Source organism: Gymnoscopelus microlampas (assembly GCF_963454915.1).
Source record: "Gymnoscopelus microlampas genome assembly, chromosome: 23".
In the NCBI taxonomy this organism is placed as follows: Eukaryota; Metazoa; Chordata; class Actinopteri; order Myctophiformes; family Myctophidae; genus Gymnoscopelus; species Gymnoscopelus microlampas.
The window spans coordinates 17168652-17195348 of NC_139960.1; the positions used below are offsets into that span (position 1 = coordinate 17168652).

Consider the following 26697-nt stretch of genomic DNA (forward strand, 5'->3'; position numbering starts at 1 on the left):
ATGGAAGAGCTTTTCACCTCCAACGACTCCCGTCTCCTCGCTTCGCCGACCCCGCCCTCTGAGGAGTTCACCCCGAGCGCCGCGAACCTGACCGCGGCGGTCGTCCTGGGCCTGTTCTTCGCCCTGGGCACTCTGGGAAACGTCGGCGTGCTGGCGCTCCTGCTACGCAGACTGGATCCGAACAACTTCACCCACCTGCTGATGCTGAACCTGGTCTGCTGCGACCTGCTGTGCCTGACCGTCCTGCCCGTGTGGATCGGCGACTCGGTGCGGCGCTGGGACGTGAGCTACGGCCTCTGCAAGGTCGTCACCTTCGTGACCTTCTGCAGCCACTACGCCAACCTCTACATCATCACGCTGATGAGCGTCCAGCGCTTCATGAGGGTGCTCCACCCCCGCCGGTGGGCGCGGATGGGCACCAAAGGCGAGAGGGCGCTGATCGCGGGACTCTGGGCCGTGTCGTGCCTCATGACCTGGCCGTCCGTGGCCTCCTTCGGCCGGACGAAGGACGGCCGCTTCGACTGCAGCAGGCCGCCGCAGATGGTAGGGGAAACCCTGACCGCCGCCGTGCTCGACCTGCTGTTCGGCTTCGTGGTGCCGTTCTCCGTCATGACGTCCTTCTACCTCTGCCTCTACCGGAAGGTGAAGGAGATATCTCTGTCCGGCTGCGAGAGGACGAGCCAGCTCATCTCCAGGATCATCGTAACCTTCGTGGTTCTCTGGGTTCCCATCCACATCATGGGCATGGTGGGGGTCGTGGGGGCTTCGCTTCGTACGTCACGGCCCGACGTGGCATATAAACTGGAGTGCTTCATGGATACGTTCGAAGTGAAAATGGTTTACCTTTTCCCCTTGTTCAGGTTAGTCATAGACCCGTTTCTCTATGCCTTTTCGTTTCGCAAAATTTGGCCGAGTAGCGGAGAGAGTGGGGATTTTCTGCGGGCGAGCAATGTGTGACCTTTTTGGTTAAAAGCTATATATAGGCCAAAGGGAATGGTAAGTCTAGGTAATTTACTTACTGTACTTAAGTGAATTTTTGAGTATCTGTACTTTACTTGAGTAGGTTATTTGTATTTCTTGGTACTTGGGACTTTCACTCCACTACTGTACATTTCAAAGACACCTGTTGCTCTTTGGACTACATTTCTAGGAAGCTACATTGTGAATGAACCACTTAAGCCCTATTTCAAAAGTAGCGAAAATAGCTGATCTACAAGCTCACAACGTGTCACATTGAGACGGTTTGTGAACTTGTAGATCGGCTATTATCACTACTTTTGACATTTAAAAAAGAATGTTTTCACATTTTTGGGAAATGTGCTAAATGTCAATGCATTGATATTAAACACACTATGTGCTTTGTAATTGGTTCTTTTGAATACACAAGTATTTTTTTTTAAGTATGTAGCTACTATTTTACTTAGTTTGTTTAAAACAAGTACTCCAGTACTTTAACTCAAGGACAAGTTTGAATGAGCAACTTTCACTGGGATGAGTACTTTGTCCATCACTGGTTTTATTGGTCACTGATTGAAATAGCTCGGGTTCTGGTGTGTTAGTAGAGATAATGTAATGTGTAAAAAAGGCCTATTTTGAAAAACAATTATCAGTAATTATCAATCATTATCATAGAAAACCAAGAACAATTAATTATTACTCTCAGGTATAAGGGTGTGTTATTATGACATGCAGCGAGGCGGATTTGATGTTACCAGTTTATGTTGTTTTAATAATGCTTCAGTAGTCCAGACATGATTACTTACATCCGTGGTTTTCAACCTTTTTCATGCCAAGGACCCCTAAATTGATATAAATTTGGCCACGGAAATTGATATACATTTGGCCGCTGACCCCCATCTGAAAATGTTTTGTACCAGGGACCCCCAGAAGCAAAGAGTTAAAAATGTTCGCTTTGAAAATATATATATATTGAAAGATTTGCACACATTTTCAAGATTTTACAAAAATAGCAGATCTACAAGCTCATAGCGCGGCACTCGTGGTGTTCCCCGGACCACTGGTTGAGAACCACTGACTCACATCACTGGTTCTCAACATTTTGGGTTGGGGCCCACCAGGGGTCCAAATGGACCCTTATGGGTCTGTCACTCTGTATGCGAGTCCGTGTACAATTTATTGGAACCAAATAACCTCAGAGTTAAATTAACACTGAGGATTTTACATTGTCCGAGAGATTTGAATACAATAAATAAAAAACACTTGATGGTATCAAATGATGGTCCATTGCATTTCAAACTGGAGGTCCTTGAAATCAAAAGGGTTGAGAATCACTGACTTATACTGTACATACGTGCTTGCTCTTCTTGCATTGTTGTGGTGTTCTGTCCTGTTTTCTCTGTATCTTTCATTCCTGCAGTGGTGGAAGGTAACTAAGTACATTTACTCAAGTACTGTACTTAAGTACAATTTTGAGGTATTTTTACTCAACTGGAGTATTTCTAAATGTCAATACTTTTACTTCTATTCCACTATACATCTAAGAGGCGCATATTGTACTTTTACTCCACAACAATTATTTGAAAACCTTAGTTACTATTGACTTTGCAGATATAAATTATTATATTATAAAACATACATTAACCACTTTAGCCCTATTTTATACATAGGCTATTTGAAAAAAGCCGATCTACAAGCTCGCATCGCGACACGTTGTGAGCTTGTAGATCTGCAATTTTCAAACATTTTAGTACTTTTACTTTTGGTACCTTAAGTATATTTTGATGCCAATACTTTTGTACTTTTACTCAAGTAACAGTTTGAGCACAGGCCTTTTACATGAAACATAGTATTTTTTTATATTGTGGTATTTCTACTTTTACTTAAGTAAAATATCTGAGTACTTCTTCCACAACTGCATTCCTGTACATGCTGTTCTACTGTACATGGCAATGTGCTACACTGTGCTACACACAACCTTAACAGTGTACTGGCTGGAACAGTGCTCTTATATGCATACAATTAAATGCCTATAACTATATTTTTGTATTCTAGATTTTATTGCTATTTTTTTTAACCATGCCATGCACTTGTATAATTGATGCTTATGTAATAAGTTATGCAACTTATGTATAATTGCTCTGATATTGGGAATTTGACAAATACATACACCTTTCCCCCTTTCTTGAAACTGCAAATATTGGGAGCTTGTATGACAAAGTATCCCCCCCCCCCTTTTTTTGTTTTTGTAAACCTGTTTTGTGACAATAAAATTAAAGTTTAAACAACTTTTTGGTTTTCAGCATCACATTTCCATTCCATTGCTACAGTTAAAGGAGTAGTTCACTCCTAGTTGTTTTTGTCGCATTCCTAAGCCAATCATTTGATATCCAGGCAGAAAGATGCTAATATATCCGGTAGGAGACTCATCGGAGAGACCGCCGGTCATCAAATTATTGTCTTGGGAATGCGACAAAAACAAAAAGAATCTCCATGAATTCAATGCTTCATGGGGTGTGTAATTGATAGAAAATAAGTGATTTTTTTGGGTGAACTACTCCTTTAATCTGATCTTTCCATTTCCTATCTTTGACATTTTGCATGTCTCAGACACTGAAACAGATCTAGTGTATCAGCTATTGTCAAAAAACTTCTTTTTTTTTTTTTTACATGGCTTGACAAAAATATCCACGGCCTAATGGGGGTCCTTGACACGGAAATGTTTGAGAAACACTAACAGACCACTAAATCAGTCAGAATGTCTAGGCAAATGGAGTCAGAGTCACTTTATATTGCAAAGATAGAAACATATTTACATAAGCTCATGGGATAAGTAGGCCTACATTAAACACTCAGGATGGTGTTCAAGTAGTTCTCATAAGAGCAAATGCTATAGCTACTGTATACAATGGTGGCCAGGCCAAGTAGTTCTCATCAGAGCTATATACCGTATACTGTATGCCACAACCATAAGATGTGCGTTGTGTCATAGAACAGGGGTCTTCAACATTTTTCAGGCCAAGGACCGCTTAGCGGAGAGAGAGATATGAAGCAGGGACCCCCACTACATACTATATTACAGATAAAATACACTTTTATATATATTTCATAAGATTCATAGACTTTGACATCACTATCATCAGTATTGTGTAAATTCATGTTTTTTGGTTTGTTTGTTTATCTTTTCTATTCATGTTAATGTGTATTTTCAGACATTTAACCATGTCTTAAAACCTCAATACTTGATGTAGTTGATCTGCTCTTTTTTCCCTTTACACCAAACCTCTCCGCCGAAAATAGCCGATTTGCAAGCTCACAATGTGTCGCACTGCGACGCATTGTGAGCTTGTAGAACCGCTATTTTCGGTGAATGTTCCCCCAAGAATAGGGATGCTATAGGGTTCAAGTGGCTGTACAGTAAAAAGAAAAATAAATCCTATCACACAAAGATTTGGCAACCCCCTGTAGTAACTCTGAGACCCTCAACAGGTCTTGAACAGGGCCCCCTATTGAAGACCCATGTCATAGAGCCTTAAAGCATTGGTTCTCAAAGTGGGGTTCGGGGACCCCTACGGGTCCTTGAGGGAGTTCCAGGGGGTCCCCAGCTAAATGATAGATTAGGCACCAAATGGACCCTTATGGGTCTGTAACTCTGAGAGTGTACAAATGGAACCGAGTTAAATTGACATAGATTTTACAATATGAATTGTGGTCCAAGTGATAGAAATGCCATTAAATGGGGGTCTGTAGCCCTAATGCATGTCAAACTGGGGGTCCTTGAAATAAAAAATGGTTGAGAATCACTGCTAGAGCTGTAAAAAATCTTCTCTTATGGGGGTCCCTGGCATATGTTTTTAAATGGGGGTCCGCGGGCTAATAAGTCTCAATTTGGAGGTCCGTGACATGAAAAGTTTGAGAACCACTGCCTTAAAGGGCAAGACCACTTTGGTAGAGGTTTGGGTTGTGTAGTTAGTTACCGTGCCATGATGTAACTCCAAAGGTGGTGGACAAAAATATTTTCTCTATTGATTAGAAATTGGTAATTCAATAAATGATCCTCATTTATTTACATTATACGGTAAAACAGTTCCAAAGTCACTCCTTTTAATTAACTTTGTTTGTGTTCGTTTATGTGCTAATAGAGTGACTTTGAGAGCTGAATTATGAATCAATGGAGCAATTATTTTTGATTGCTTGTCTACCTTTGGAGTTACATCATGGCAAGGTAACTACACAACCCAAACCTCTACCAAAGAGGTCTTGCCCTTTAAGCAGCTGTACTCAAAACAATAAAAAGTCTGCTCATGTAATTCAGAACTGTCGGTTTATCACAGCAAAGGTATAGATTTGCACTGGGCCCGCTTTGTAAAAGTGCCCACCTGAAAAGAATGCCCTCGCCTCCCCCCTGAGCCCACTTCATAAAAGGAATACAGGAAGAGTGGGCACTGGGCACCTGAATGTTAAATTGACAACATTTTCCAAATGTAAAATGACTAAATAATTTGGAAAATGGTCTGAAATAATGTAAAGTATAGCCTACATGATTTGAACATGCACGGTACATCATCATCAGACCTAGATTAAGATTTACCCTTCAACTTCTTGTTCTTGTATTTGACCAACAGGTGGCACCATACACTTTTATTAGACTAGAGTCTGAACATCTGTCTGTTTGCCATACAGAATCTTTAAAAAGAATGGCTCAGAATGGGTAAAATATATCAGTCAGGGTGAGTAGCTATATTTTGCATGATTGTGTCCAAAAGTGTTCACATTTTCAGTTCCATCTGATGAGTGGTTTGACTTAATATCACACCCTGAGAGGCAGTGGTTTGACTTAATATCACACCCTGAGAGGCAGTGGTTTGACTTTAATCACACCCTGAGAGGCAGTGGTTTGACTTTAATCACACCCTGAGAGGCAGTGGTTTGACTTAATATCAAACCTTAGAGGCAGTGGTTTGACTTAATATCAAACCTTAGAGATAGTGGTTTGACTTAATATCACACCCTGAGAGGCAGTGGTTTGACTTAATATCACACCCTGAGAGGCAGTGGTTTGAGTTAATATCACACCCTGAGAGGCAGTGGTTTGAGTTAATATCACATCCTGAGAGGCAGTGGTTTGACTTAATATCAAACCTTAGAGGCAGTGGTTTGACTTAATATCACACCCTGAGAGGCAGTGGTTTGACTTAATATCAGAGAGGCAGTGGTTTGACTTAATATCACACCCTGAGAGGCAGTGGTTTGACTTAATATCACACCCTGAGAGGCAGTGGTTTGACTTAATATCACACCCTGAGAGGCAGTGGTTTGACTTAATATCACACCCCGAGAGGCAGTGGAAATGGTTCCTAGGATGCCAGGTGAGTTGTGATGATAAGCTTCATTCATTCTCTTCGTTGCATTTTTTGTTTCAAGTATTTTAAATACAGTCCAATCTGATTTAATTTAATTCAGTTCAGTGTCTCTCACAATCATCAAACAACACGTGTGTATACACACAAACACACAAACACACACACACACACACACACACACACACACACACACACACACACACACACACACACACACACACACACACACACACACACACACACACACACACACACACACACACAATTTTACAATCAGATGGGGGGGTATGAGGCTGGTATGTAGCCTACACACTGTCAGCCAGCCAGCCAGATGTGACAGCCATGAATTAAGATTATTTTTAGATATTTCTTTATTTATGTGTGTTTGTTTGTTTATTAGAGGAAGAATTACTGAATGTATGCTACATTTTCCAGATATGGTGAGTGATTGTAACTGATGAGGAAATAAGGTTTCTGTTTTGTATTTAGTCATGTAAATTCCCAATGCCTTCTTGTCACTGCTGCTGACCCCTAGTAATAATTCGAAAACAGTGTCACAAAGTGCTTTGCAATGCCAAGATAGAAACCATCCATAGGGATAAACAACAATGGGTCAATTAAAATTCACAGTCCAATCTGATTCAATTTAATTCAGTTCAGTGTCTCTCACAATCGATTGAAAGTAACACAATTGAGACAACCTAGTGGACCTGTGTCCTTCTCTTACCAGAACCTTTCCACTTATAAAAAAATACATGGGCATTATGAGGTTAATTCATTTTGGATTTGTATTTATTTTTTTAAGTTTGGGTCCCGGGGAAAATAGCCATGGAAATAACCGAGCTCACTACGCGTAATGCACTGTGAGCTTGTAGATCTGCTATTTTCACTATTTCTTTAAAACATTTGAAATACAATTAAATATATTTTTTTATTTATTAAATTATATTGCAAACGGGAAATGTATGATTTGATCCTTTTTTTTCTTGCAATTGTTTTAGGAAAATATCTATTTAATAAAAAGAGATATTTAGACATAAAAATGGGCCTGTGACCCTAAAATTGGTCCTCCTGACCCTATTGTTTGGGAACCACCAGTGGTGGAAAGTACATGTACTCAAGTACAGTACTTAAGTACAATTTTGAGGTAATATTTGTACTTGTTCTACAAGCACCGCTGGACCGATCGACGGAAAACTCAAATTCTCCACCCAATTGTTTTTCAAATCAGCCTGTTTAGTGGCACCATGGGACAGATTTTTCAAAATAACGTTTTTTATATTATTCTGACAGATTTTGTTTTACAAACTTCACTTAAGTTAATACACATTTATCTCTGTAGTCATGTCAAGACATATTTGTCAGATTTCTTATATTACATTCCGATTGGCTACAATTGATTTCCAAAGTTTGTAGAGGTGGCCTTTTATGGCCTTTTTTGCACAACATTCCAAAATGTATTTAAAGTTATTTTCCGCACATTCTCACTAGGCCAAGGAAGAACCCCATCCCAATTTTTCAAATCGCCTCATGGTGGAGCTACACAACCCACTTCACACATTGCCCTTACTCATACACAAAACTACACACAGTACATGCCTGACTACAGTGTCCTACACCATTTTCAACCGCTCATACACATTTTCTACACTCCCGCAAATCAACATGTGTCTGTTCAATAAGTTCATCAACAATAATCCCATAACATTTTCAGATTCCACTCAACTGTATAATGACTGAATTCCAAACATTGCTGGCCCACATTAACCTACCTGGCCTGGATCGTCAAATACCACAGCCATTACGTGACAAACTATAGGACCAATGATCTAACCTTGACCAAGATCCGTTTTCCATTACAATTTACAAAGAATCTACTAATATTATAGTTTCTTAATTTTCATCAGTAAAACTGGACACTATATTGCTGAAATACAAATGAAGGAGTGTTTGTTTAGAGAAAGTGATTGAAAATATGTTCTGTAACAATGTTTATACAACAATTTCATGTTTAAATTGAATAGGATTCAACAATGGAACACAATGGAAATAAGTCCCCAGGACTTTTTCTGCCTTTATTTATAGTTTCATAGTAGATGGACAGGAAACGGGGGGAGAGAGATGGGGACCTCTAGGCCAGGTCCGGGCATTAATGAAGTAATTAATTAATTTAGTATTTCTGATTAATAAAGTATTCAATAAAAAGAAAAAGCAGTATTAAAAAATGTGAAATACACATTTCTTCATTTGAAAAATCAAACGCATATGCCTTATGATTGAGTCAACATGCGAAAAACTACTTGAAAAATGTTTTAAAAAAAAGAAAATAAATCTGCCTGAGGTTGTCATGCATATGCATGATAATGACATTACAAGCATGAATTATGCATGTGCATATGTGAATACACTCAGCCTCCACAGAGCTTTTCCCACACTGACCACATCAGTAAGGCTTCTCACCATTTAGTGATGTTTTTTCTGGTGTGAATTAAGATGACCCTTTCGGGTGAAGCGTAAAGAACACTGGCCACAGCAGTAAGGCCTTTCTCTATATTCTCTCGTATGGGTGTGCTGATGAAACTTAAATAGTCTTAGGTTACTAAAACTCATCCCACATTGTTCACAGGAGTAAGGCTTTTCTCCAGTATGTGTCAGCTGGTGTCTCTTCAGATGAGATATTTTGAAGAAGCTTTTATCACATTGTTCACAGGAGTAAGGCTTCACTCCAGTGTGTATTTTCTGATGTACCTTAAGGTGACCCAATCGGATGAAGCCTTTCTTACACTGGTCACAGCAGTGAGGCCTTTCTCCAGTATGTGTCATCTGGTGTCTCTTCAGATCAGTTATTTTGATGAAGCTTTTATCACATTGGTCACAGCAGTAAGCCTTCACTCCAGGATGGGTTAGCTGGTGTGCCTTGAGAATCGTCATTGAGGAGAACTTTTCGTAACAGTGGCCACAGCAGTAAGGCTTCTCCCCAGTATGAATGCGCTGATGAATCTCTAATGACGATGGTTCCCAAAAACTCTTCCCACATTGTTCACAGCAGTAACGCTTTTCTTCAGCATGTTTAACTTGCTGGTGTCGCTTAAGACTAGAACTTTGGCTAAAGCTTTTAGAACACTGGTCACAGTTATAACAATTCTTTCCAGTATGTGTTTCCTTGTGTCTCATAAGACTAGCCCTTATGGTGAAGCTTTTATCACACTGGTCACAGTAATGATGTTCCCTTTCTCCAGTATGGATGCGCATATGATTCTGTAATGCCTGTAATCGACTAAAACTCATCCCACATTCTTCACAGTAGAAAGGCTTCTCTCCAGTATGGATGCGCTGATGAGCCTTTAATATCTTTGATTGACTAAAACTCTTCCCACATTGGTCACAGCAAAACGGCTTCTCTCCTGTATGGATGCGCCGATGAAGTTTTAATTTATATGGACTACTAAAACTCTTCCCGCACTGGTCACAGGAGTTTTTTCGTTTCACTGGAGACAGGGCAAAACAGGTATCTGAGATAGACAACAGTAAAGTATTATTCAGATATGTAAAACAGGACAACAGTTCATCACATGGCAAAACTCATTCACATAGTAGTCATATACTGTATTAACCATATGACTAGAGGCGCTAGGAGGGTTCCACACGCACCCCCCTTATGTTTTTTTCTAGTCTGGATATTTGGCACCCATAGGACCTCTAAAATAAAGATTTTGATGATCCCAAATAAAGAATGGTCCAAAATGTGTTTTTGTCAATGTTTTATTACCCTTATGAGACCTGTGGGATTGCACACTCAAATTTTAAGGTAGCCCAAAGGTAGAGATACCATTTGATTCTAGACAACCTCAGGTTTCCAAAGGGAACTTGTCATATTACCTTGTCTGGAAATATCTAATGATTCAAAGTTAGACAACATTTTGGCGAGGAGAAAAACGTCCATCACCATATGTGATGGAGAATGGGTTAAATGGGTTTTTAATAATACTATCCTCTTCCATACCTGAGGCAGGGAATCCAGGGAAATCTTCTTTATCGCTGTCCTCTTCAAACATTTGAAGGATCTGTTGATGCCGTTCTCTGTCCATGGCTTGAGTTGGACCACATTGGAGATAGGAAAATACAACAATAAAATGCATGAAAAGTGAGTCCTAAACGTGGCCAAACACAGATCCCTATAGCGGTTAGAAAACAGAACATAACTACAAAAGTGTGCTCCTCAGATCTCAGTGATTTTGCACATTCCCTCGTGAATCTGCAAAATCACTGATTCCCAAAACGTTTTTCCTTGGAGCTCCCAAATCTGACAAAGCTGAGACCCCCACTTACGTGCGTGTGCGCACGTTCAAGCACACCTGCACGCAAAGTCCTATGCACCCAAACTAGGATAATATCATGCTTTTGTCATGATAATCATATACTGGTAAGTTGATAGCCCTAAAACAGAACAGAATAAAAGAGAGCATGAAACATACTGGTGTCCAGATGGTCTTCAGGTTCCTGTTCAAGGTGGTCTTCAGGTTCTTGTTTAAGGTGGTCTTCAGGTTCCTGTTCAAGTTGGTTTTCAGGTTCCTGTTCAAGGTGGTCTTCAGGTTCTTGTTTAAGGTGGTCTTTAGGTTCCTGTTCAAGGTGGTCTTCGGGTTCCTGTATAAGGTGGTCTTCAGGTTCTTGTTTAAGGTAGTCTTCAGGTTCTTGTTTAAGGTGGTCTTCAGGTTCCTGTTTAAGGTGGTCTTCAGGTTCTTGTTTAAAGTGGTCTTCAGGTTCCTGTTTAAGGTGGTCTTCAGGTTCTTGTTTAAAGTGGTCTTCAGGTTCCTGTTTAAGGTGGTCTTCAGGTTCCTGTTTCATAGAAATGGCCCTGGCTGGTGCTGGAGAACTCATCTTCACCTGCAGGCTGGACTCCACAGACTGGTCTGGAATGAATGAATAAGGACTTTAATAATAAGGACTTTGATTTGACATGGGCTTTAGATGAAGATAGAACAGAGGTTGTAAATAAGTACATTTCAAAGACTGGGAAGTCAAGTCGCCCCCCCACACACACACACACACACACACACACACACACACACACACACACACACACACACACACACACACACACACACACACACACACACACACACACACACACACACACACACACACACACACACACACACACACACACAGCCTTCCATCCACTGTTAGGTTCGCCCCCTCCCTGGACACTTTCAAATCCCGACTCAAAACACACCTCTTCTCCCTAGCTTTTGATCCACCCGTGACCCTAGATTTTTCTCCATCCAGCCATTCTTTTATCTTGTGGTCTGTCATTGTTTTAACTTTTTGCTGTTTTTGCAATGATGTTTTATTTTCCGTTTATTTTTATGTTGTTTTATTATTATGCTGTACAGCACTTTGGTCAACCTGGTTGTTTTTAAACATGCTTTATAAATAAAATTGACTTGACTTGACTTGACTTACACACAGACACACACACACACACACACACACACACAATTACTCATTTCATGAAAATGATCAATAATTGTATGGACATTATTAAAAATATTTTATGAGAATGTAAAATATTATTTCCCCAAAGAAATTAAGGAATTATGCAAATGAAAGCATTCATTCGCTCCTCAACATACCCATGAAAAGGCTACGTAAGAATCTTGACACAGTATGATGTCTGGGTTCTGGTTAGAAACTCGATTGGAGTTAATGCATTGAAATCAATTGGAAAAGACTTCTGTTAAAATAAAAAATAAAATGTTTATTAATACAATTCCTATGATAATAAAAACAACCAATGAAATGGGGAAAAGAACAATAGGTCAATAAATCAACCGATGATGAAATCTCTACAATATACAAAATCACGGATCTACAATCTTGCAGATTAGGAGGCTGAGGTCAGATCACAAATTATTCCATAAAGTCAAATAAGGAAATGGCCACATTCTAATGTACTAAAATGAGAAGAGGGAATAAAGTCATAAAGAAAAGAGAAAGATCAATGATTCAAAATAGCTAATCTGCACTCACAACTAAACTGAGTTGCCAACCACATGTGTAATGCACCATGCTCGCCTGTGTCCATTGGTAGAAGGAGAGGAGATGATTCCGTTGTCTCGGTGGAAAGACCATGAGGTGTTGGTTTAGCACGGATAGCTAGCGTCCGTGCAGTAGCGTCGATACCTCACTGCGTCATGAGAGAGGGAGCAGCTGTTCGTGGTCATCTGGTAGCTGTTTAGCTGGCGTCTGTCTGGCTTAGCTCAGCGTCCCCTTTTGGCTTGAGAGCTGGCCCAAGGAAGATGCGCTTCTGGTGGGGGAGACAGCCGGAGAGATAGCAGGGAGGGGACGTTTGGTTAACCCCCCCCCCCTTTCTCTGCTCCACCAGAAGTTGGGTGTGCAACCCTCCTGTTGCGACGTTGTCATCAAGAAAGGTGGACAGGGTGCCACCCTGTCTTTTTGGAAGAGCGCGAAGAGATAGGGGACGGTGTCTGCTCGTCACCCCGGGGAAAAGAGAGAGAGAACTGGTTGTTCAGCTCATGTATATGTAGAAGAGGGAGCTTGGCTTCTTGTCCCACTGGAGGCGTGTTTGAGACAGTGTGTGGGTGGGTGGCAACTTCCCTTGCTACATTATGAAACTTCTCTGCTAACCATCTTAGGGACCTTCTATTAATACATTTGACTGGATATTTGAAATCACAATGAATTTAGAATTTTCCAGATATCAAACATGACAGCTTGATGTCAAATAGAGAGCAGGTAAGCATCAAAGTCTAATTAACAAGAGAATTATCACATTTAAAAACACCAAAGTTCATATTATTGTTGTGGCCATAATACAGGACAACAACTATATATTTTAAAGTCACAGAACATAATATGTAAGCAGTTTATTCAAATTTCTTGTCGCTCATTGTATTTGCCCCGTGAGTCAATAAAGGTTGCATTACGCTGTGGAAGGTATGGTCCTTGCTTAAACATCCATCCCCAGAAAACGGGGGAGGGGGTCTTTCACTCAGGGCCCACCAAAGAGAAAGTCCATTTGGTTATGAACCGAAAACCTTATGAATCAACTTTCTGTGTCCATACTGGTCGGTGTCCTCGGCACGCACGCACACACACACTTGTTTTTTACTGTACCCATGTTTTTTGTGTTTTATTCTTGACATTATTTTATGTACCAATATATGGTCATGTATATAAACGTTTGGTCAATAAAACATCAATCAATCCTTATTTCAGCTGCAACCAGTGTAAAGTAAACCAGTGTGACTTGGCAGCAGTTTAGAAAATAATAAAAACTTGGATTCATAGCGGTAAGTAGGCTTACTTTAATATCTAAGTACAACAAGTTCAAGGCTTTAGTGTTTCAATCAGTCTCTGTTGTAGGGTGATATGGGACTTAAAAATAAAAGCCATTTCAAGGCTTTGATATTGCTTGCAGCCAAACTTCCATTCATAGGAAATTCGTCCAGAAGAGAATGGGGGGAAATAATAACTGTTAAAGGCAGCAGCAAACAGAAGGCTGTTTTAAAAGAGGATCTAAAATAACTACTGTAGGAGTGGCAGGCGACCTGGCGTTTATGTAATATAAGTACGTGTAAATATAATAATGGCGCCGCCGCCGCGTCATCGGCTTGGTATATAACAGCGTTAGCCTATTCTCATAGCAAACACTCAGGATGGCGTGCGGGCCGTGTTTGGGGCAGTGTTGTGGGGGCGTGTTTGGGTTCAAGGGGCGCGGCCTCCGGAACAAGTGCGGCATAATTCTGAAGCACACGTCTGGATGTGTAGACCCTTTGTCCTACTCCTCCCGCCCAACACTCCCTGCTAACAGGTGCTGCCCTTGTACAACACCACAAATTGTTCTTATAGAAACATGTCATTTCCTATGAAGTTCTCTAGCACACAGTTCATGCATTCCCATTTTATTTATTGTTTATTTAGAGTAGCCAATTATTGTTTTACTTCTTTTTCTCCCAAATGTAGGTCATAATGCCAATTAATTCCTCCCCACACACATTTCTGTGTTGTCATTGCTGTCGTATCCTACTGACTCACCTGCCAGTGAGGAGCCCCCACAGGGAGAGCGTAGAGGCTTCGTACTACTCCTCCCGCCCAACACTACCCGCTGACAAGTGCCGCCCAGCCCGTAGGAGTACGTGCAATGACCAATATCACCCTCCCCCGAACACGGGCCGATTGTGTTTGTGTAGACGCTCGACAAAGCCGGATGCACCACGGTGGATTCGAACCCACAACCTCCGTGGTGGTGGGCAGGGATTTTTATCACTGCGCCACCCGAGCACCTATGCATTTCCATTTTAATGTAGGCCTACAACAGTCTACGTAACTATTATGTTTTAATATATATCTGCAGTATTTCTACCCCAGGGCCCTTTTACTGCTTGAAATCCAACTGTACCCTGACTGGCTTGAACGTCTGGACATAACTCAACATGATTCATGATGGTTCATGACCCCATGAATCTGTTGACCGCCGGCATAGTGAATTAAGAGCCTTTAGGATGTACTTGCTTGATCGTACCCAGTGGACAAAAACTGACAGTCTTGTAATGGGCTGGTGATACTGTCTACACTACCTGTAGACATCTCCTCCTTCTGCCGTATGGTGTGATCCCTGGTGAACTTGACCCTCTGGTGGGCCTCGATGCACGTCACGCACAGGAACTCCACACAGGAACTCCACACACTCCACACAGGAACTCCACACACTCCACACAGTAATATGTGGCCTCTGTGTTGTCGTCACAGCTCATGCACACCTGAAGTGGAAGGACAAAGTGACGTGTGGGTATGAGTGAGCCAGTCACAGATACCGGAGAAAGTGGCAGCTAACACAGTTTACTATAAGTAGGGCTGAGAAATTAACCACAAATCTATCAAAACCGACATTTAAAAACATGAACCGACTTAATCTTGCTATATATGTCAATTGAATAATCGAGATAAAGATCCCCCTCCCCTCTTTTTCTTATATATCAACAAATCTACAAATAATCGACTGAATTGATGATTCTGATTAAACACTGATCAAACTTCATTGTACAATGGTGGTGTGCGAAAATAGCAAGTTCACAATGCAACACGTTGCGAGATCCGTTATTTTCACTTTCTTTATCGTTCATTCATCGTAATCGAGGCACAAGTTTTAAATAACCGTGCAGTCATATCACCCAGCCCTATGGACGGATTTCTTGTTTACCAACATTGAGACTGCACGCGCAGGTGTCCGTGCAGGTGTCCGTTTCATGTAATCTATTCCCAACAGATCCCCAAACCTGTTGTTTTGGGGATCACTCTGGGGAGCACTGGTTTCAGTTCATTCAACCTCCTCTGTGTGTTGGCTGGTGAGACGCTCCTGGCGAGACATATATAGTTCACCCTGCAACGGTATTGCGCCCCGAGAACAGCTGACATACAAGCTCACAACAAGTCGCGGATGTGACTGCTGTGAGCTTGGAGGTCTGCTATTCTCTGCCGTTCTCTAGACACAACACCTTCGCACGGCGGAGTATAAATCAGGTTTGAGGGGATACAGCTGCGGGGATATTGTACTTTTACTCCACTACAATTATTTGACAACTTTAGTTACTAGTTACTTTGTAGATTTTGATTATTATAACAAAACATACATTAACTGTACGAATATCCAACCCGACGCACACTGCTTGTGCGACTGGTCGGCTACGGCCCTCGCAAAAGGCCGGAGTCCCTGAATAGGAGTAAAGTAGATAATACTCAGACCTACTCAAACCTGTGTCTTTGATGGTTTTTATTTACTAACACAAATACAAACATACATTAACACACCTAGCAGACAATCGTTCTACTAAGTGGCCAGTTAACTACTATCTTAGTCAACTACAACCTTGCCAGTAGGCTCACGTTCTACTAACAAAGTCTAGCCAGGTCAGGCAGTCAGGTCAGTCAGGTTTTAAACCTACAGAAAGATTGAAACACAGAAACAATAATGACAATATTACCGACATTAATCTTCACACAAACAAAAAACATATCAGCATATATGACTATTAATCTTCGTGTATCAAGTGCTTTTCTACTTACTACTGATCTGTTGAGGGACTCCAAGAAACTGAGCTCTCCCTCAAAGTTACACACAAAGACCCATAAAGGATGTCGCCTCCCCCCGGATATCATGTATTTCTCCTCAAATAGCACGCTTCGACTACCTCTCATCCCCCATAACATAGGCATCAGGCATGTCATCTGAGCCTCTCTCTCTCTCTCCTCTTTGAGATAAGGGAATGGTAAGGAATTTACGACCTACCAACACTCTGAGAAAGGACCCATAATATGAGACCTTAGAGCATGCCTCAGTTAATGACTCCAAACAGGCAGTATTAACCTTCATATATGTATGTATTTTACCCTTGCCTTTATGTCGGCCTACCACACTGGTATAATCCTAAATAGGCAGTAAACACACACGTAATTATAATCATAATAATATCACAGGCGTCGGAGGCATGGAATAACCTAACATTAACCATCCTATTTAAACTATGGCTATTTGAAAATAGCAGATCTACAATCTCGCAACGCATTGTGAGCTTGTAGATCTGCTATTTTCTAAAGATTTGTATACATTTTACCTGGTGGTTACCTGGTGTGCCTTTAGACATTAAGATAATTTGTGACACTACTTTTACTCTTGGTACTGTGCGTTGATGCCAATACTTTTGTACTTTTACTCAAGTAAGTTTTGATTACCTTTTACTTGCAACAGAGTATTTCTACATTGCAGTATTGATAAAAAAGAACAGAATTAAAAAAAAAATGAAATAAATTCTGTCTGTTGGTTAATAACACATTACTCTGAGGTGTGACAAACTGGGAATACTGTATCATATTTATTTTGGCTTTACGGGGTCTTTAAGTAAACAAAAAAAAAAGAATACTTTTTCCACCACTGCCAGATGTCTGGTTGTGCTCACGTCACGTGGTTGCTGTCCAGCGTCCACAGGAGGTTGCCTTCAGTGTTGCCAGATTCTGCGAGAGAAACAAGCATCCAGGTCTATCAAAACAAGCCCAAAAGAAGCGACTAGGCTCAGCGGCTATTTAAGCCGCTCTACGAGCTTGTACTGAAACATTTCAACAACAAAATGAGGATCCCTGGCACAAAATATGTTCAGATGGGGGGTCCGTGGACAGTGGACATACATATTAATTTGGTTGGCCTAGCTTACTTAACATGAAAACGTTTGAGAACCACTGGTTTAAAAAACATTGTGAAACAAAGCCCAAATAAGCAATTACACTTTAGAAACAAGCCCCCCCCCCCAAAAAAAAAAATACGCAAATACCAATATTTACAAGCAACCGAACCTTATAGAAAAACCAGCCCAAGGTCGCTTATAGTAAGCAGACATGGCAACACTAGTTGCCTTCCTCAGCTTCAGCTAGAAGATGTAGCAACCCTAGCTAAACAACTTCACCTCTCTGTAAATAAACAGATCTGAAGACTTTCTTTCTTATGAACAGATGAAGTATAGCCCATAATCAGCATACAGTCATATGAGTAAATTATTATAAATATTCTATACTGTAAAAGCTCAGAGGCGTTCAAAGGGCAAACAGTGTGCTTGCTTTCTTTCTCACAACACTACAACTACCCATACGCCACTGCGGTTTTTAAAAGCGTTGGTTCTCAAAGTGGGATCCGGGGACCCCCAGGGGTCCTTGAGGGAGTTCCAGGGAGTCCCCAGCTAAATGGTAGTTAGGAACCAAATGGGTCCATTTGTCAATGTTAATTTAACTCAGCTAGGGGTTCTCAGAACCTTTCCACTTATAAAAAATACATGGGCATTATGAGGTTAATTCATTTTGGATTTGTATTTATTTTTTTTAAGTTTGGGTCTTGGGGAAAATAGACATGGAAATAACCGAGCTCACTACGCGTAATGCACTGTGAGCTTGTAGATCTGCTATTTTCACCATTTCTTTAAAACATTTTAAATAAAATAAAAAAGTTTATTTATTAAATTATATTGCAAACGGGAAATGTATGATTTGATCTTTTTATATATTATATATCTTTTTTGATATTTTTGGAAAATATCTATTTAATAAAAAGAGATATTTAGACATAAAAATGGGCCCGTGGCCCTAAAATTGGTCCTCCTGAGTCCTGACCCTATTGTTTGGGAACCACCAGTGGTGGAAAGAACATTACTCAAGTACAGTACTTAAGTACACTTTTGAGGTAATATTTGTACTTGTTCTACAAGCACCGCTGGACCGATCGACGGAAAACTCAAATTTCCACCCAATTGTTTTTCAAATCAGCCTGTTTAGTGGCACCATGAGACAGATTTTTCAAAATAACGTTTTTTATATTCTGACAGATTTTGTTTTACAAACTTCACTTAAGTCAATACACATTTATCTCTGTAGTCATGTCAAGACATATTTGTTTCTTTGTTTCTTACATTACATTCCGATTGGCTACAATTGATTTCCAAAGTTTGTAGAGGTGGCCTTTTATGGCCTTTTTTGCACAACATTCCAAAATGTATTTAAAGTTATTTTCCGCACATTCTCACTAGGCCAAGGAAGAACCCCATCCCAATTTTTCAAATCGCCTCATGGTGGAGCTACACAACCCACTTCACACATTGCCCTTACTCATACACAAAACTACACACAGTACATGCCTGACTACAGTGTCCTACATATACCATTTTCAACCGCTCATACACATTTTCTACACTCCCGCAAATCAACATGTGTCTGTTCAATAAGTTCATCAACAATAATCCCATAACATTTTCAGATTCTACTCAACTGTATAATGACTGAATTCCAAACATTGCTGGCCCACATTAACCTACCTGGCCTGGATCGTCAAATACCACAGCCATTACGTGACAAACTATAGGACCAACAATGATCTAACCTTGACCAAGATCCGTTTTCCATTACAATTTACAAAGAATCTACTAATATTATAGTTTCTTAATTTTCATCAGTAAAACTGGACACTATATTTCTGAAATACAAATGAAGGAGTGTTTGTTTAGAGAAAGTGATTGAAAATATGTTCTGCAATGTTTATACAACAATTTCATGTTTAAATTGAATATGATTCAACAATGGAACACAATGGAAATAAGTCCCCAGGACTTTTTCTGCCTTTATTTATAGTTTCATAGTAGATGGACAGGAAACGGGGGGAGAGAGATGGGGACCTCTAGGCCAGGTCCGGGCATTAATGCAACATTTCTGATTAATAAAGTATTCAATAAAAAGAAAAAGCAGTATTAAAAAATGTGAAATACACATTTCTTCATTTGAAAAATCAAACGCATATGCCTTATGATTGAGTCAACATGCGAAAAACTACTTGAAAAATGTTTTTAAAAAAAGAAAATAAATCTGCCTGAGGTTGTCATGCATATGCATGATAATGACATTACAAGCATGAATTATGCATGTGCATATGTGAATACACTCAGCCTCCACAGAGCTTTTCCCACACTGACCACATCAGTAAGGCTTCTCACCATTTAGTGATGTTTTTTCTGGTGTGAATTAAGATGACCCTTTTGGGTGAAGCGTAAAGAACACTGGCCACAGCAGTAAGGCCTTTCTCTATATTCTCTCGTATGGGTGTGCTGATGAAAATTAAATAGTCTTAGGTTACTAAAACTCATCCCACATTGTTCACAGCTGCTCTCTCCATGGGTGCGCTGATGAAGCTTTAAGTTAAAACCTTCACGAAATCTCTTCCCACATTGTTCACAGGAGTAAGGCTTCTCTCCAGTGTGTGTTTTCTGATGTACCTTAAGGTGACACAATCGGGTGAAGCGTTTATCACACTGGTCACAGCAGTGAGGCCTTTCTCCAGTATGTGTCAGCTGGTGTCTCTTCAGACGAAATAATTCGATAAAGCTTTTATCACATTGGTCACAGCAGTAAGCCTTCTTCACTCCAGTATGGGTTACCTGGTGTGCCTTGAGAATCTTCACTGAGGAGAACCTTTCGTAACAGTGGCCACAGCAGTAAGGCTTCTCCCCAGTATGAATGCGCTGATGAATCTCTAATGACGATGGTTCCCAAAAACTCTTCCCACATTGTTCACAGCAGTAACGCTTTTCTTCAGCGTGTTTAAATTGCTGGTGTCGCTTAAGACTAGAACTTTGGCTGAAGCTTTTAGAACACTGGTCACAGTTATAACAATTCTTTCCAGTATGTGTTTCCTTGTGTATCATAAGACCACCCCTTTTTGTGAAGCTTTTATCACACTGGTCACAGTAATGGTGTTCCCTTTCTCCAGTATGGATACGCAGATGAAACTGTAATGCCTGTTTTCGACTAAAACTCATCCCACATTCTTCACAGTAGAAAGGCTTCTCTCCACTATGGATGCGCTGATGAGCCTTTAATATCTTTGATTGACTAAAACTCTTCCCACATTGTTCACAGCAAAACGGCTTCTCTCCTGTATGGATGCGCTGATGAAGTTTTAATTTATCTGGACTACTAAAACTCTTCCCACATTGTTCACAGCAAAACGGCTTCTCTCCTGTATGGATGCGCTGATGAAGTTTTAATTTATCTGGACTACTAAAACTCTTCCCGCACTGGTCACAGGAGTTTTTTCGTTTCACTGGAGACGGGGCAAAACAGGTATCTGAGATAGACAACAGTAAAGTATTATTCAGATATGTAAAACAGGACAACAGTTCATCACATGGCAAAACTCATTCACATAGTAGTCATATACTGTATTAACCATATGACTATTAATAGAGGCGCTAGGAGGGTTCCACACGCACCCCCCTTATGTTTTTTTCTAGTCTGGATATTTGGCACCCATAGGACCTCTAAAATAAAGATTTTGATGATCCCAAATAAAGAATGGTCCAAAATGTGTTTTTGTCAATGTTTTATTACCCTTATGAGACCTGTGGGATTGCACACTCAAAATTCTAAGGTAGCCCAAAGGTTGAGATACCATTTGATTCTAGACAACCTCAGGTTTCCAAAGGGAACTTGTCATATTACCTTGTCTGGAAATATCTAATGATTCAAAGTTAGACAATATTTTGGCGAGGAGAAAAACGGCCATCACCATATGTGATGGAAAATGGGTTAAATGGGTTTTTAATAATACTATCCTCTTCCATACCTGAGGCAGGGAATCCAGGGAAATCTTCTTTATCGCTGTCCTCTTCAAACATTTGAAGGATATGTTGATGCCGTTCTCTGTCCATGGCTTGAGTTGGACCACATTGGAGATAGGAAAATACAACAATGAAATGCATGAAAAGTGAGTCCTAAACGTGGCCAAACACATATCCTATAGTGGTTAGAAAACAGAACATAACTAGAAAAGTGTGCTCCTCAGATCTCAGTGATTTTGCACATTCCCTCTTGAATCTGCAAAATCACGGATCCCTGATTGTTCAGAGCAGTGGTTCCCAAACGTTTTTCCTGGGAGCTCCCAAATCTGACAAAGCTGAGACCCCCACCTGCACGCAAAGTCCTATGCACCCAAACTAGTTTAATATCATGTTTTTGTCATGATAATCATATACTGGTAAGTTGATAGCCCTACAAAAGAACAGAATAAAAGAGAGAGAGAGAGAGAGAGAGAGAGAGAGAGAGAGAGAGAGAGAGAGAGAGAGAGAGAGAGAGAGAGAGCATGAAACGTACTGGTGTCCAGATGGTCTTCAGGTTCCTGTTCAAGGTGGTCTCCAGGTTCCTGTTCAAGGTGGTCTTCAGGTTCTTGTTTAAGGTGGTCTTCAGGTTCCTGTTCAAGGTGGTTTTCAGGTTCTTGTTTAAGGTGGTCTTCAGGTTCTTGTTTAAGGTGGTCTTCAGGTTCCTGTTCAAGGTGGTCTTCGGGTTCCTGTATAAGGTGGTCTTCAGCTTCTTGTTTAAGGTAGTCTTCAGGTTCTTGTTTAAGGTGGTCTTCAGGTTCTTGTTTAAGGTGGTCTTCAGGTTCCTGTATAATGTGGTCTTCAGGTTCTTGTTTAAAGTGGTCTTCAGGTTCCTGCTTAAGGTGGTCTTCAGGTTCCTGTTTCATAGAAATGGTACTGGCTGGTGCTGGAGAACTCATCTTCACCTGCAGGCTGGACTCCACAGACTGGTCTGGAATGAAGGACTTTAATAATAAGGACTTTGATTTGACATGGGCTTTAGATGAAGATAGAACAGAGGTTGTAAATAAGTACATTTCAAAGACCGGGAAGTCAAGTCGACGCGCGCGCACGCACGCACGCACGCACGCACGCACACACACACACACACACACACACACACACACACACACACACACACACACACACACACACACACACACACACACACACACACACACACACACACACACACACACACACACACACACACACACACACACACACACACACACACACACGTCAGTCCCTAACACTCATTATTTAAGAGACCCTGACAAATTTCAATTATAAACAAAACCATGATTGTTTTTTACTGTACCCATGTTTTTTGTGTTTTATTCTTGACATTATGTACCAATATATGGTCATGTATATAAACGTTTGGTCAATAAAACATCAATCAAGCCTTATTCTTTCAGCTGCAACCAGTGTAAAGTAAACCAATGTGACTTGGCAGCAGTTTAGAAAATAATAACTTGATTCATAGCGGTAAGTAGGCTAACTTTAATATCTTAAAAGTACAAGTTCAAGGCTTTAGTGTTTCAATCAGTCTCTGTTGGAGGGTGATATGGGACTTAAAAATAAAAGCCATTTCAAGGCTTTGATATTGCTTGCAGCCAAAAACTTGCAACCAAACTTCTATTCATAGGAAAATCGTCCAGAAGAGAATGGGGGGAAATAATAACTGTTAAAGGCAGCAGCAAACAGAAGGCTGTTTTAAAAGGCGATCTTAAAGAACTAAGAGTGGCAGCCGACCTGGTGTTTATGTAATATAAGTAAGTGTATATAACAGCGTTAGCCTGTTCTCATAGCAAACACACAGGATGGCGTGCGGGCCATGTTTGAACGCATCGCTGTCACTCAAGATGGCCGTGGGGGCGTGTTTGGGTTCAAGGGGCACGGCCTCCGGAGCAAGTGCGGCATAATTCTGAAGCACACGTCTGGATGTGTAGACCCTTTGTCCTACTCCTCCCGCCCAACACTCCCTGCTAACAGGTGCTGCCCCTGTACAACACCACAAATTGTTCTTATAGAAACATGTCATTTCCCATGAAGTTCTCTAGCACACAGTTCATGCATTCCCATTTTATTTATTGTTTATTTAGAGTAGCCAATTATTGTTTTACTCCTTTTTCTCTCAAATTTAGGTCATAATGCCAATTAATTCCCCCCCACACACATTTCTGTGTTGTCACTGCTGTCGTATCCTACTGACTCACCTGCCAGTGAGGAGCCCCCACCGGGAGAACGTAGAGGCTTCATCCTACTCCTCCCGCCCAACACTACCCGCTGACAAGTACCGCCCAGCCCGTAGGAGTACGTGCAATGACCAGTATCACACTCCCCCGAACACGGGCCAATTGTGTTCGTGTAGACGCTCGACAAAGCCGGATGCACCACGGTGGATTCGAGCCCACAACCTCTGTGGTGGTGGGCAGGGATTTTTACCACTGCGCCACCCGAGCACCTATGCATTTCCATTTTAATGTAGGCCTACAACAGTCTACGTAACTATTATGTTTTAATATATATCTGCAGTATTTCTACCCCAGGGCCCTTTTACTGCTTGAAATCCAACTGTACCCTGACTGGCTTGAACGTCTGGACATAACTCAACATGATTCATGATGGTTCATGACCCCATGAATCTGTTGACCGCCGGCATAGTGAATTAAGAGCCTTTAGGATGTACTTGCTTAATCGTACCCAGTGGACAAAAACTGAGAGTCTTGTAATGGGCTGGTGAAACTGTCTACACTACCTGTAGACATCTCCTCCTTCTGCCGTATGGTGTGATCCCTGGTGAACTTGACCCTCTGGTGGGCCTCGATGCACGTCACGCACAGGAACTCCACACACTCCACACAGTAACCTGTGGCCTCCGTGTTGTCGTCACAGCTCATGCACACCTGAAGTGGAAGGACAAAGTGACGTGTGGGTATGAGTGAGCCAGTCACAGATACCGGAGAAAGTGGCAGCTAACACAGTTTACTATAAGTAGGGCTGGGAAATTAACCACAAATCTATCAAAACCGACATTTAAAAACATGAACCGACTTAATCTTGCTATATAAGTCAATTGAATAATCAAGATAAAGATCCCCCTCCCCTCTTTTTCTTATATATCAACAAATCTACAAATAATCGACTTGATGATTCTGATTAAACACTGATCAAACTTCATTGTACAATGGTGGTGTGCGAAAATAGCAAGTTCACAATGCAACACGTTGCGAGATTCGGTTATTTACTGCCTGACCTGGCTAGACTTCGTTAGTAGAATGTGAGCCTACTAGGCTCACATTCTACTAACAAAGTCTAGCCAGGTCAGGCAGTCAGGTCAGTCAGTTTTTAAACCTACATTGAAACACAGAAACAATAATGACAATATTACCGACATGAATCTTCACACAAACAATAAACATATCAGCATATATGACTATTAATCTTTGTGTATCAAGTGCTTTTCTACTTACTACTGATCTGTTGAGGGACTCCAAGAAACTGAGCTCTCCCTCAAAGTTACACACAAAGACCCATAAAGGATGTCGCCTCCCCCCGGATATCATGTATTTCTCCTCAAATAGCACGCTTCGACTACCTCTCATCCCCCATAACATAGGCATCAGGCATGTCATTTGAGCCTCTCTCTCTTTCCTCTTTGAGATAAGGGAATGGTAAGGAATTTACGACCTACCAACACTCTGAGAAAGGACCCACAATATGAGACCTTAGAGCAGGCCTCAGTTAATGACTCCAAACAGGCAGTATTAACCTTCATATTTGTATGTATTTTACCCTTGCCTTTATATGTCGGCCTACCACACTGGTATAATCCTAAATAAGCAGTAAATACACACGTAATTATAATCATAATAATATCACAGGTGTCGGAGGCATGGAATAACCTAACATTAACCATCCTATTCAAACTATGGCTATTTGAAAATAGCAGATCTACAATCTCGCAACGCGTTGTGAGCTTGTAGATCTGCTATTTTCTAAAGATTTGTATACATTTTACTTTAGACATTAAGATAATTTGTGATACTACTTTTACTTTTGGTACTTTAAGTGCATTGATGCCAAATTGCCAATACTTTTGTGCTTTTACTCACGTAAGTTTTGATTACCTTTTACTTGCAACAGAGTATTTCTACATTGCAGTATTGATAAAAAGAACAGAATTTTAAAAAAATGAAATAAATTGTCTGTTGGTTAATAACACATTACTCTGAGGTGTGACAAACTGGGAACACATATTGTATCATATTTATTTTGCTTTACAGGGTCTTTAAGTAAAAAAAATGAATACTTTTTCCACCACTGCCTAGATGTCTGGTTGTGCTCACGTCACGTGGTTGCTGTCCAGTGTCCACAGGAGGTTGCCTTCAGTGTTGCCGGATTCTGCGAGAGAAACAAGCATCCAGGTCTATTAAAACAAGCCCAAAAGAAGCGACTAGGCTCAGGCTCAGTGGCTATTGGAGCCGCTCTACGAGCTTGTACTGCCTTGAAGATCTACCATTTTCGCAAGAATCTTGAAAAGTGACATTAGCAAATGTTCTGAAACATTTCAACAACAAAATGAGGATCCCTGGCACAACATATTTTCAGATGGGGGGGGGGGTGGGTCCGTGGACATACATATTCATTTGGTTGGCCTAGCTTACTTAACATGAAAACGTTTGAGAACCACTGGTTTAAAAAACATTGTGAAACAAAGCCTAAATAAGCAACTACACTTTAGAAACAAGCCCCCAAAAATCCCAAGGTCGCTTATAGTAAGCAGACATGGCAACGCTGGTTGCCTTCCTCAGCTAGAAGATGTAGCAACCCTAGAGCTAAACAACTTCACCTCTCTGTAAATAAACACATCTGAAGACTTTCTTTCCTATGAACAGATGAAGTATAGCCTATAATCAGCATACAGTCATATGAGTAAATTATTATAAATATTCTATACTGTAAAAGCTAGAGGCGTTCAAAGGGCAAACAGTGTGCTTTCTTTCTTTCTCACAACACTACAACTACCCATACGCCACTGCGGTTGTTACAAGCGTTGGTTCTCAAAGTGGGGTCCGGGGACCCCCAGGGGTCCTTGAGGGAGTTCCAGGGGGTCCCCAGCTAAATGGTAGTTAGGAACCAAATGGGTCCATTTGTCAATGTTAATTTAACTCTGAGAGTTTTACAAA

At 40.9% G+C, this 26697-nt stretch overlaps 2 protein-coding genes across 2 annotated transcripts; one reads left to right on the forward strand and one right to left on the reverse strand.

Moving 5' to 3' along the window:
- On the forward strand, positions 1 to 5117 carry LOC311039569 (C-X-C chemokine receptor type 3-like; the record flags this gene model as incomplete). Its single annotated transcript, XM_084049509.1, has 3 exons — positions 1 to 828; positions 2378 to 2386; positions 5100 to 5117. 3 exons carry the CDS (start codon positions 1 to 3, stop codon positions 5115 to 5117), a joined length of 855 nt encoding a protein of 284 aa, XP_083905635.1.
- A 3481-nt stretch (positions 5118 to 8598) lies between these two features.
- LOC311039570 (uncharacterized protein) lies at positions 8599 to 26203 on the reverse strand. Its single transcript, XM_084049510.1, has 9 exons — positions 25821 to 26203; positions 24267 to 24414; positions 22020 to 22454; positions 21493 to 21579; positions 20144 to 20994; positions 14921 to 15008; positions 10796 to 11230; positions 10324 to 10410; positions 8599 to 9832 (listed from the first exon to the last, which is right to left on the reverse strand). Exons 2-9 carry the CDS (start codon positions 24406 to 24408, stop codon positions 8784 to 8786), a joined length of 3174 nt encoding a protein of 1057 aa, XP_083905636.1. The 5' UTR covers positions 24409 to 24414; positions 25821 to 26203; the 3' UTR covers positions 8599 to 8783.
- Between the last annotated feature and the right edge of the window lie 494 nt (positions 26204 to 26697).

Excerpts from the sequence above, each read along its gene's own strand:
- LOC311039570 (XM_084049510.1), bottom strand. The coding sequence starts at position 24,408 with ATGAGCTGTGACGACAACACGGAGGCCACAGGTTACTGTGTGGAGTGT. Across the intron at positions 22,455-24,266 it reads GAAGGAGGAGATGTCTACAG|ACCAGTCTGTGGAGTCCAGC; the intron begins GTAGTGTAGACA and ends CCTTCATTCCAG. Across the intron at positions 15,009-20,143 it reads CCCGATTGTGTCACCTTAAG|TTCCTGTGCGTGACGTGCAT; the intron begins GTACATCAGAAA and ends TCCTGTGTGGAG.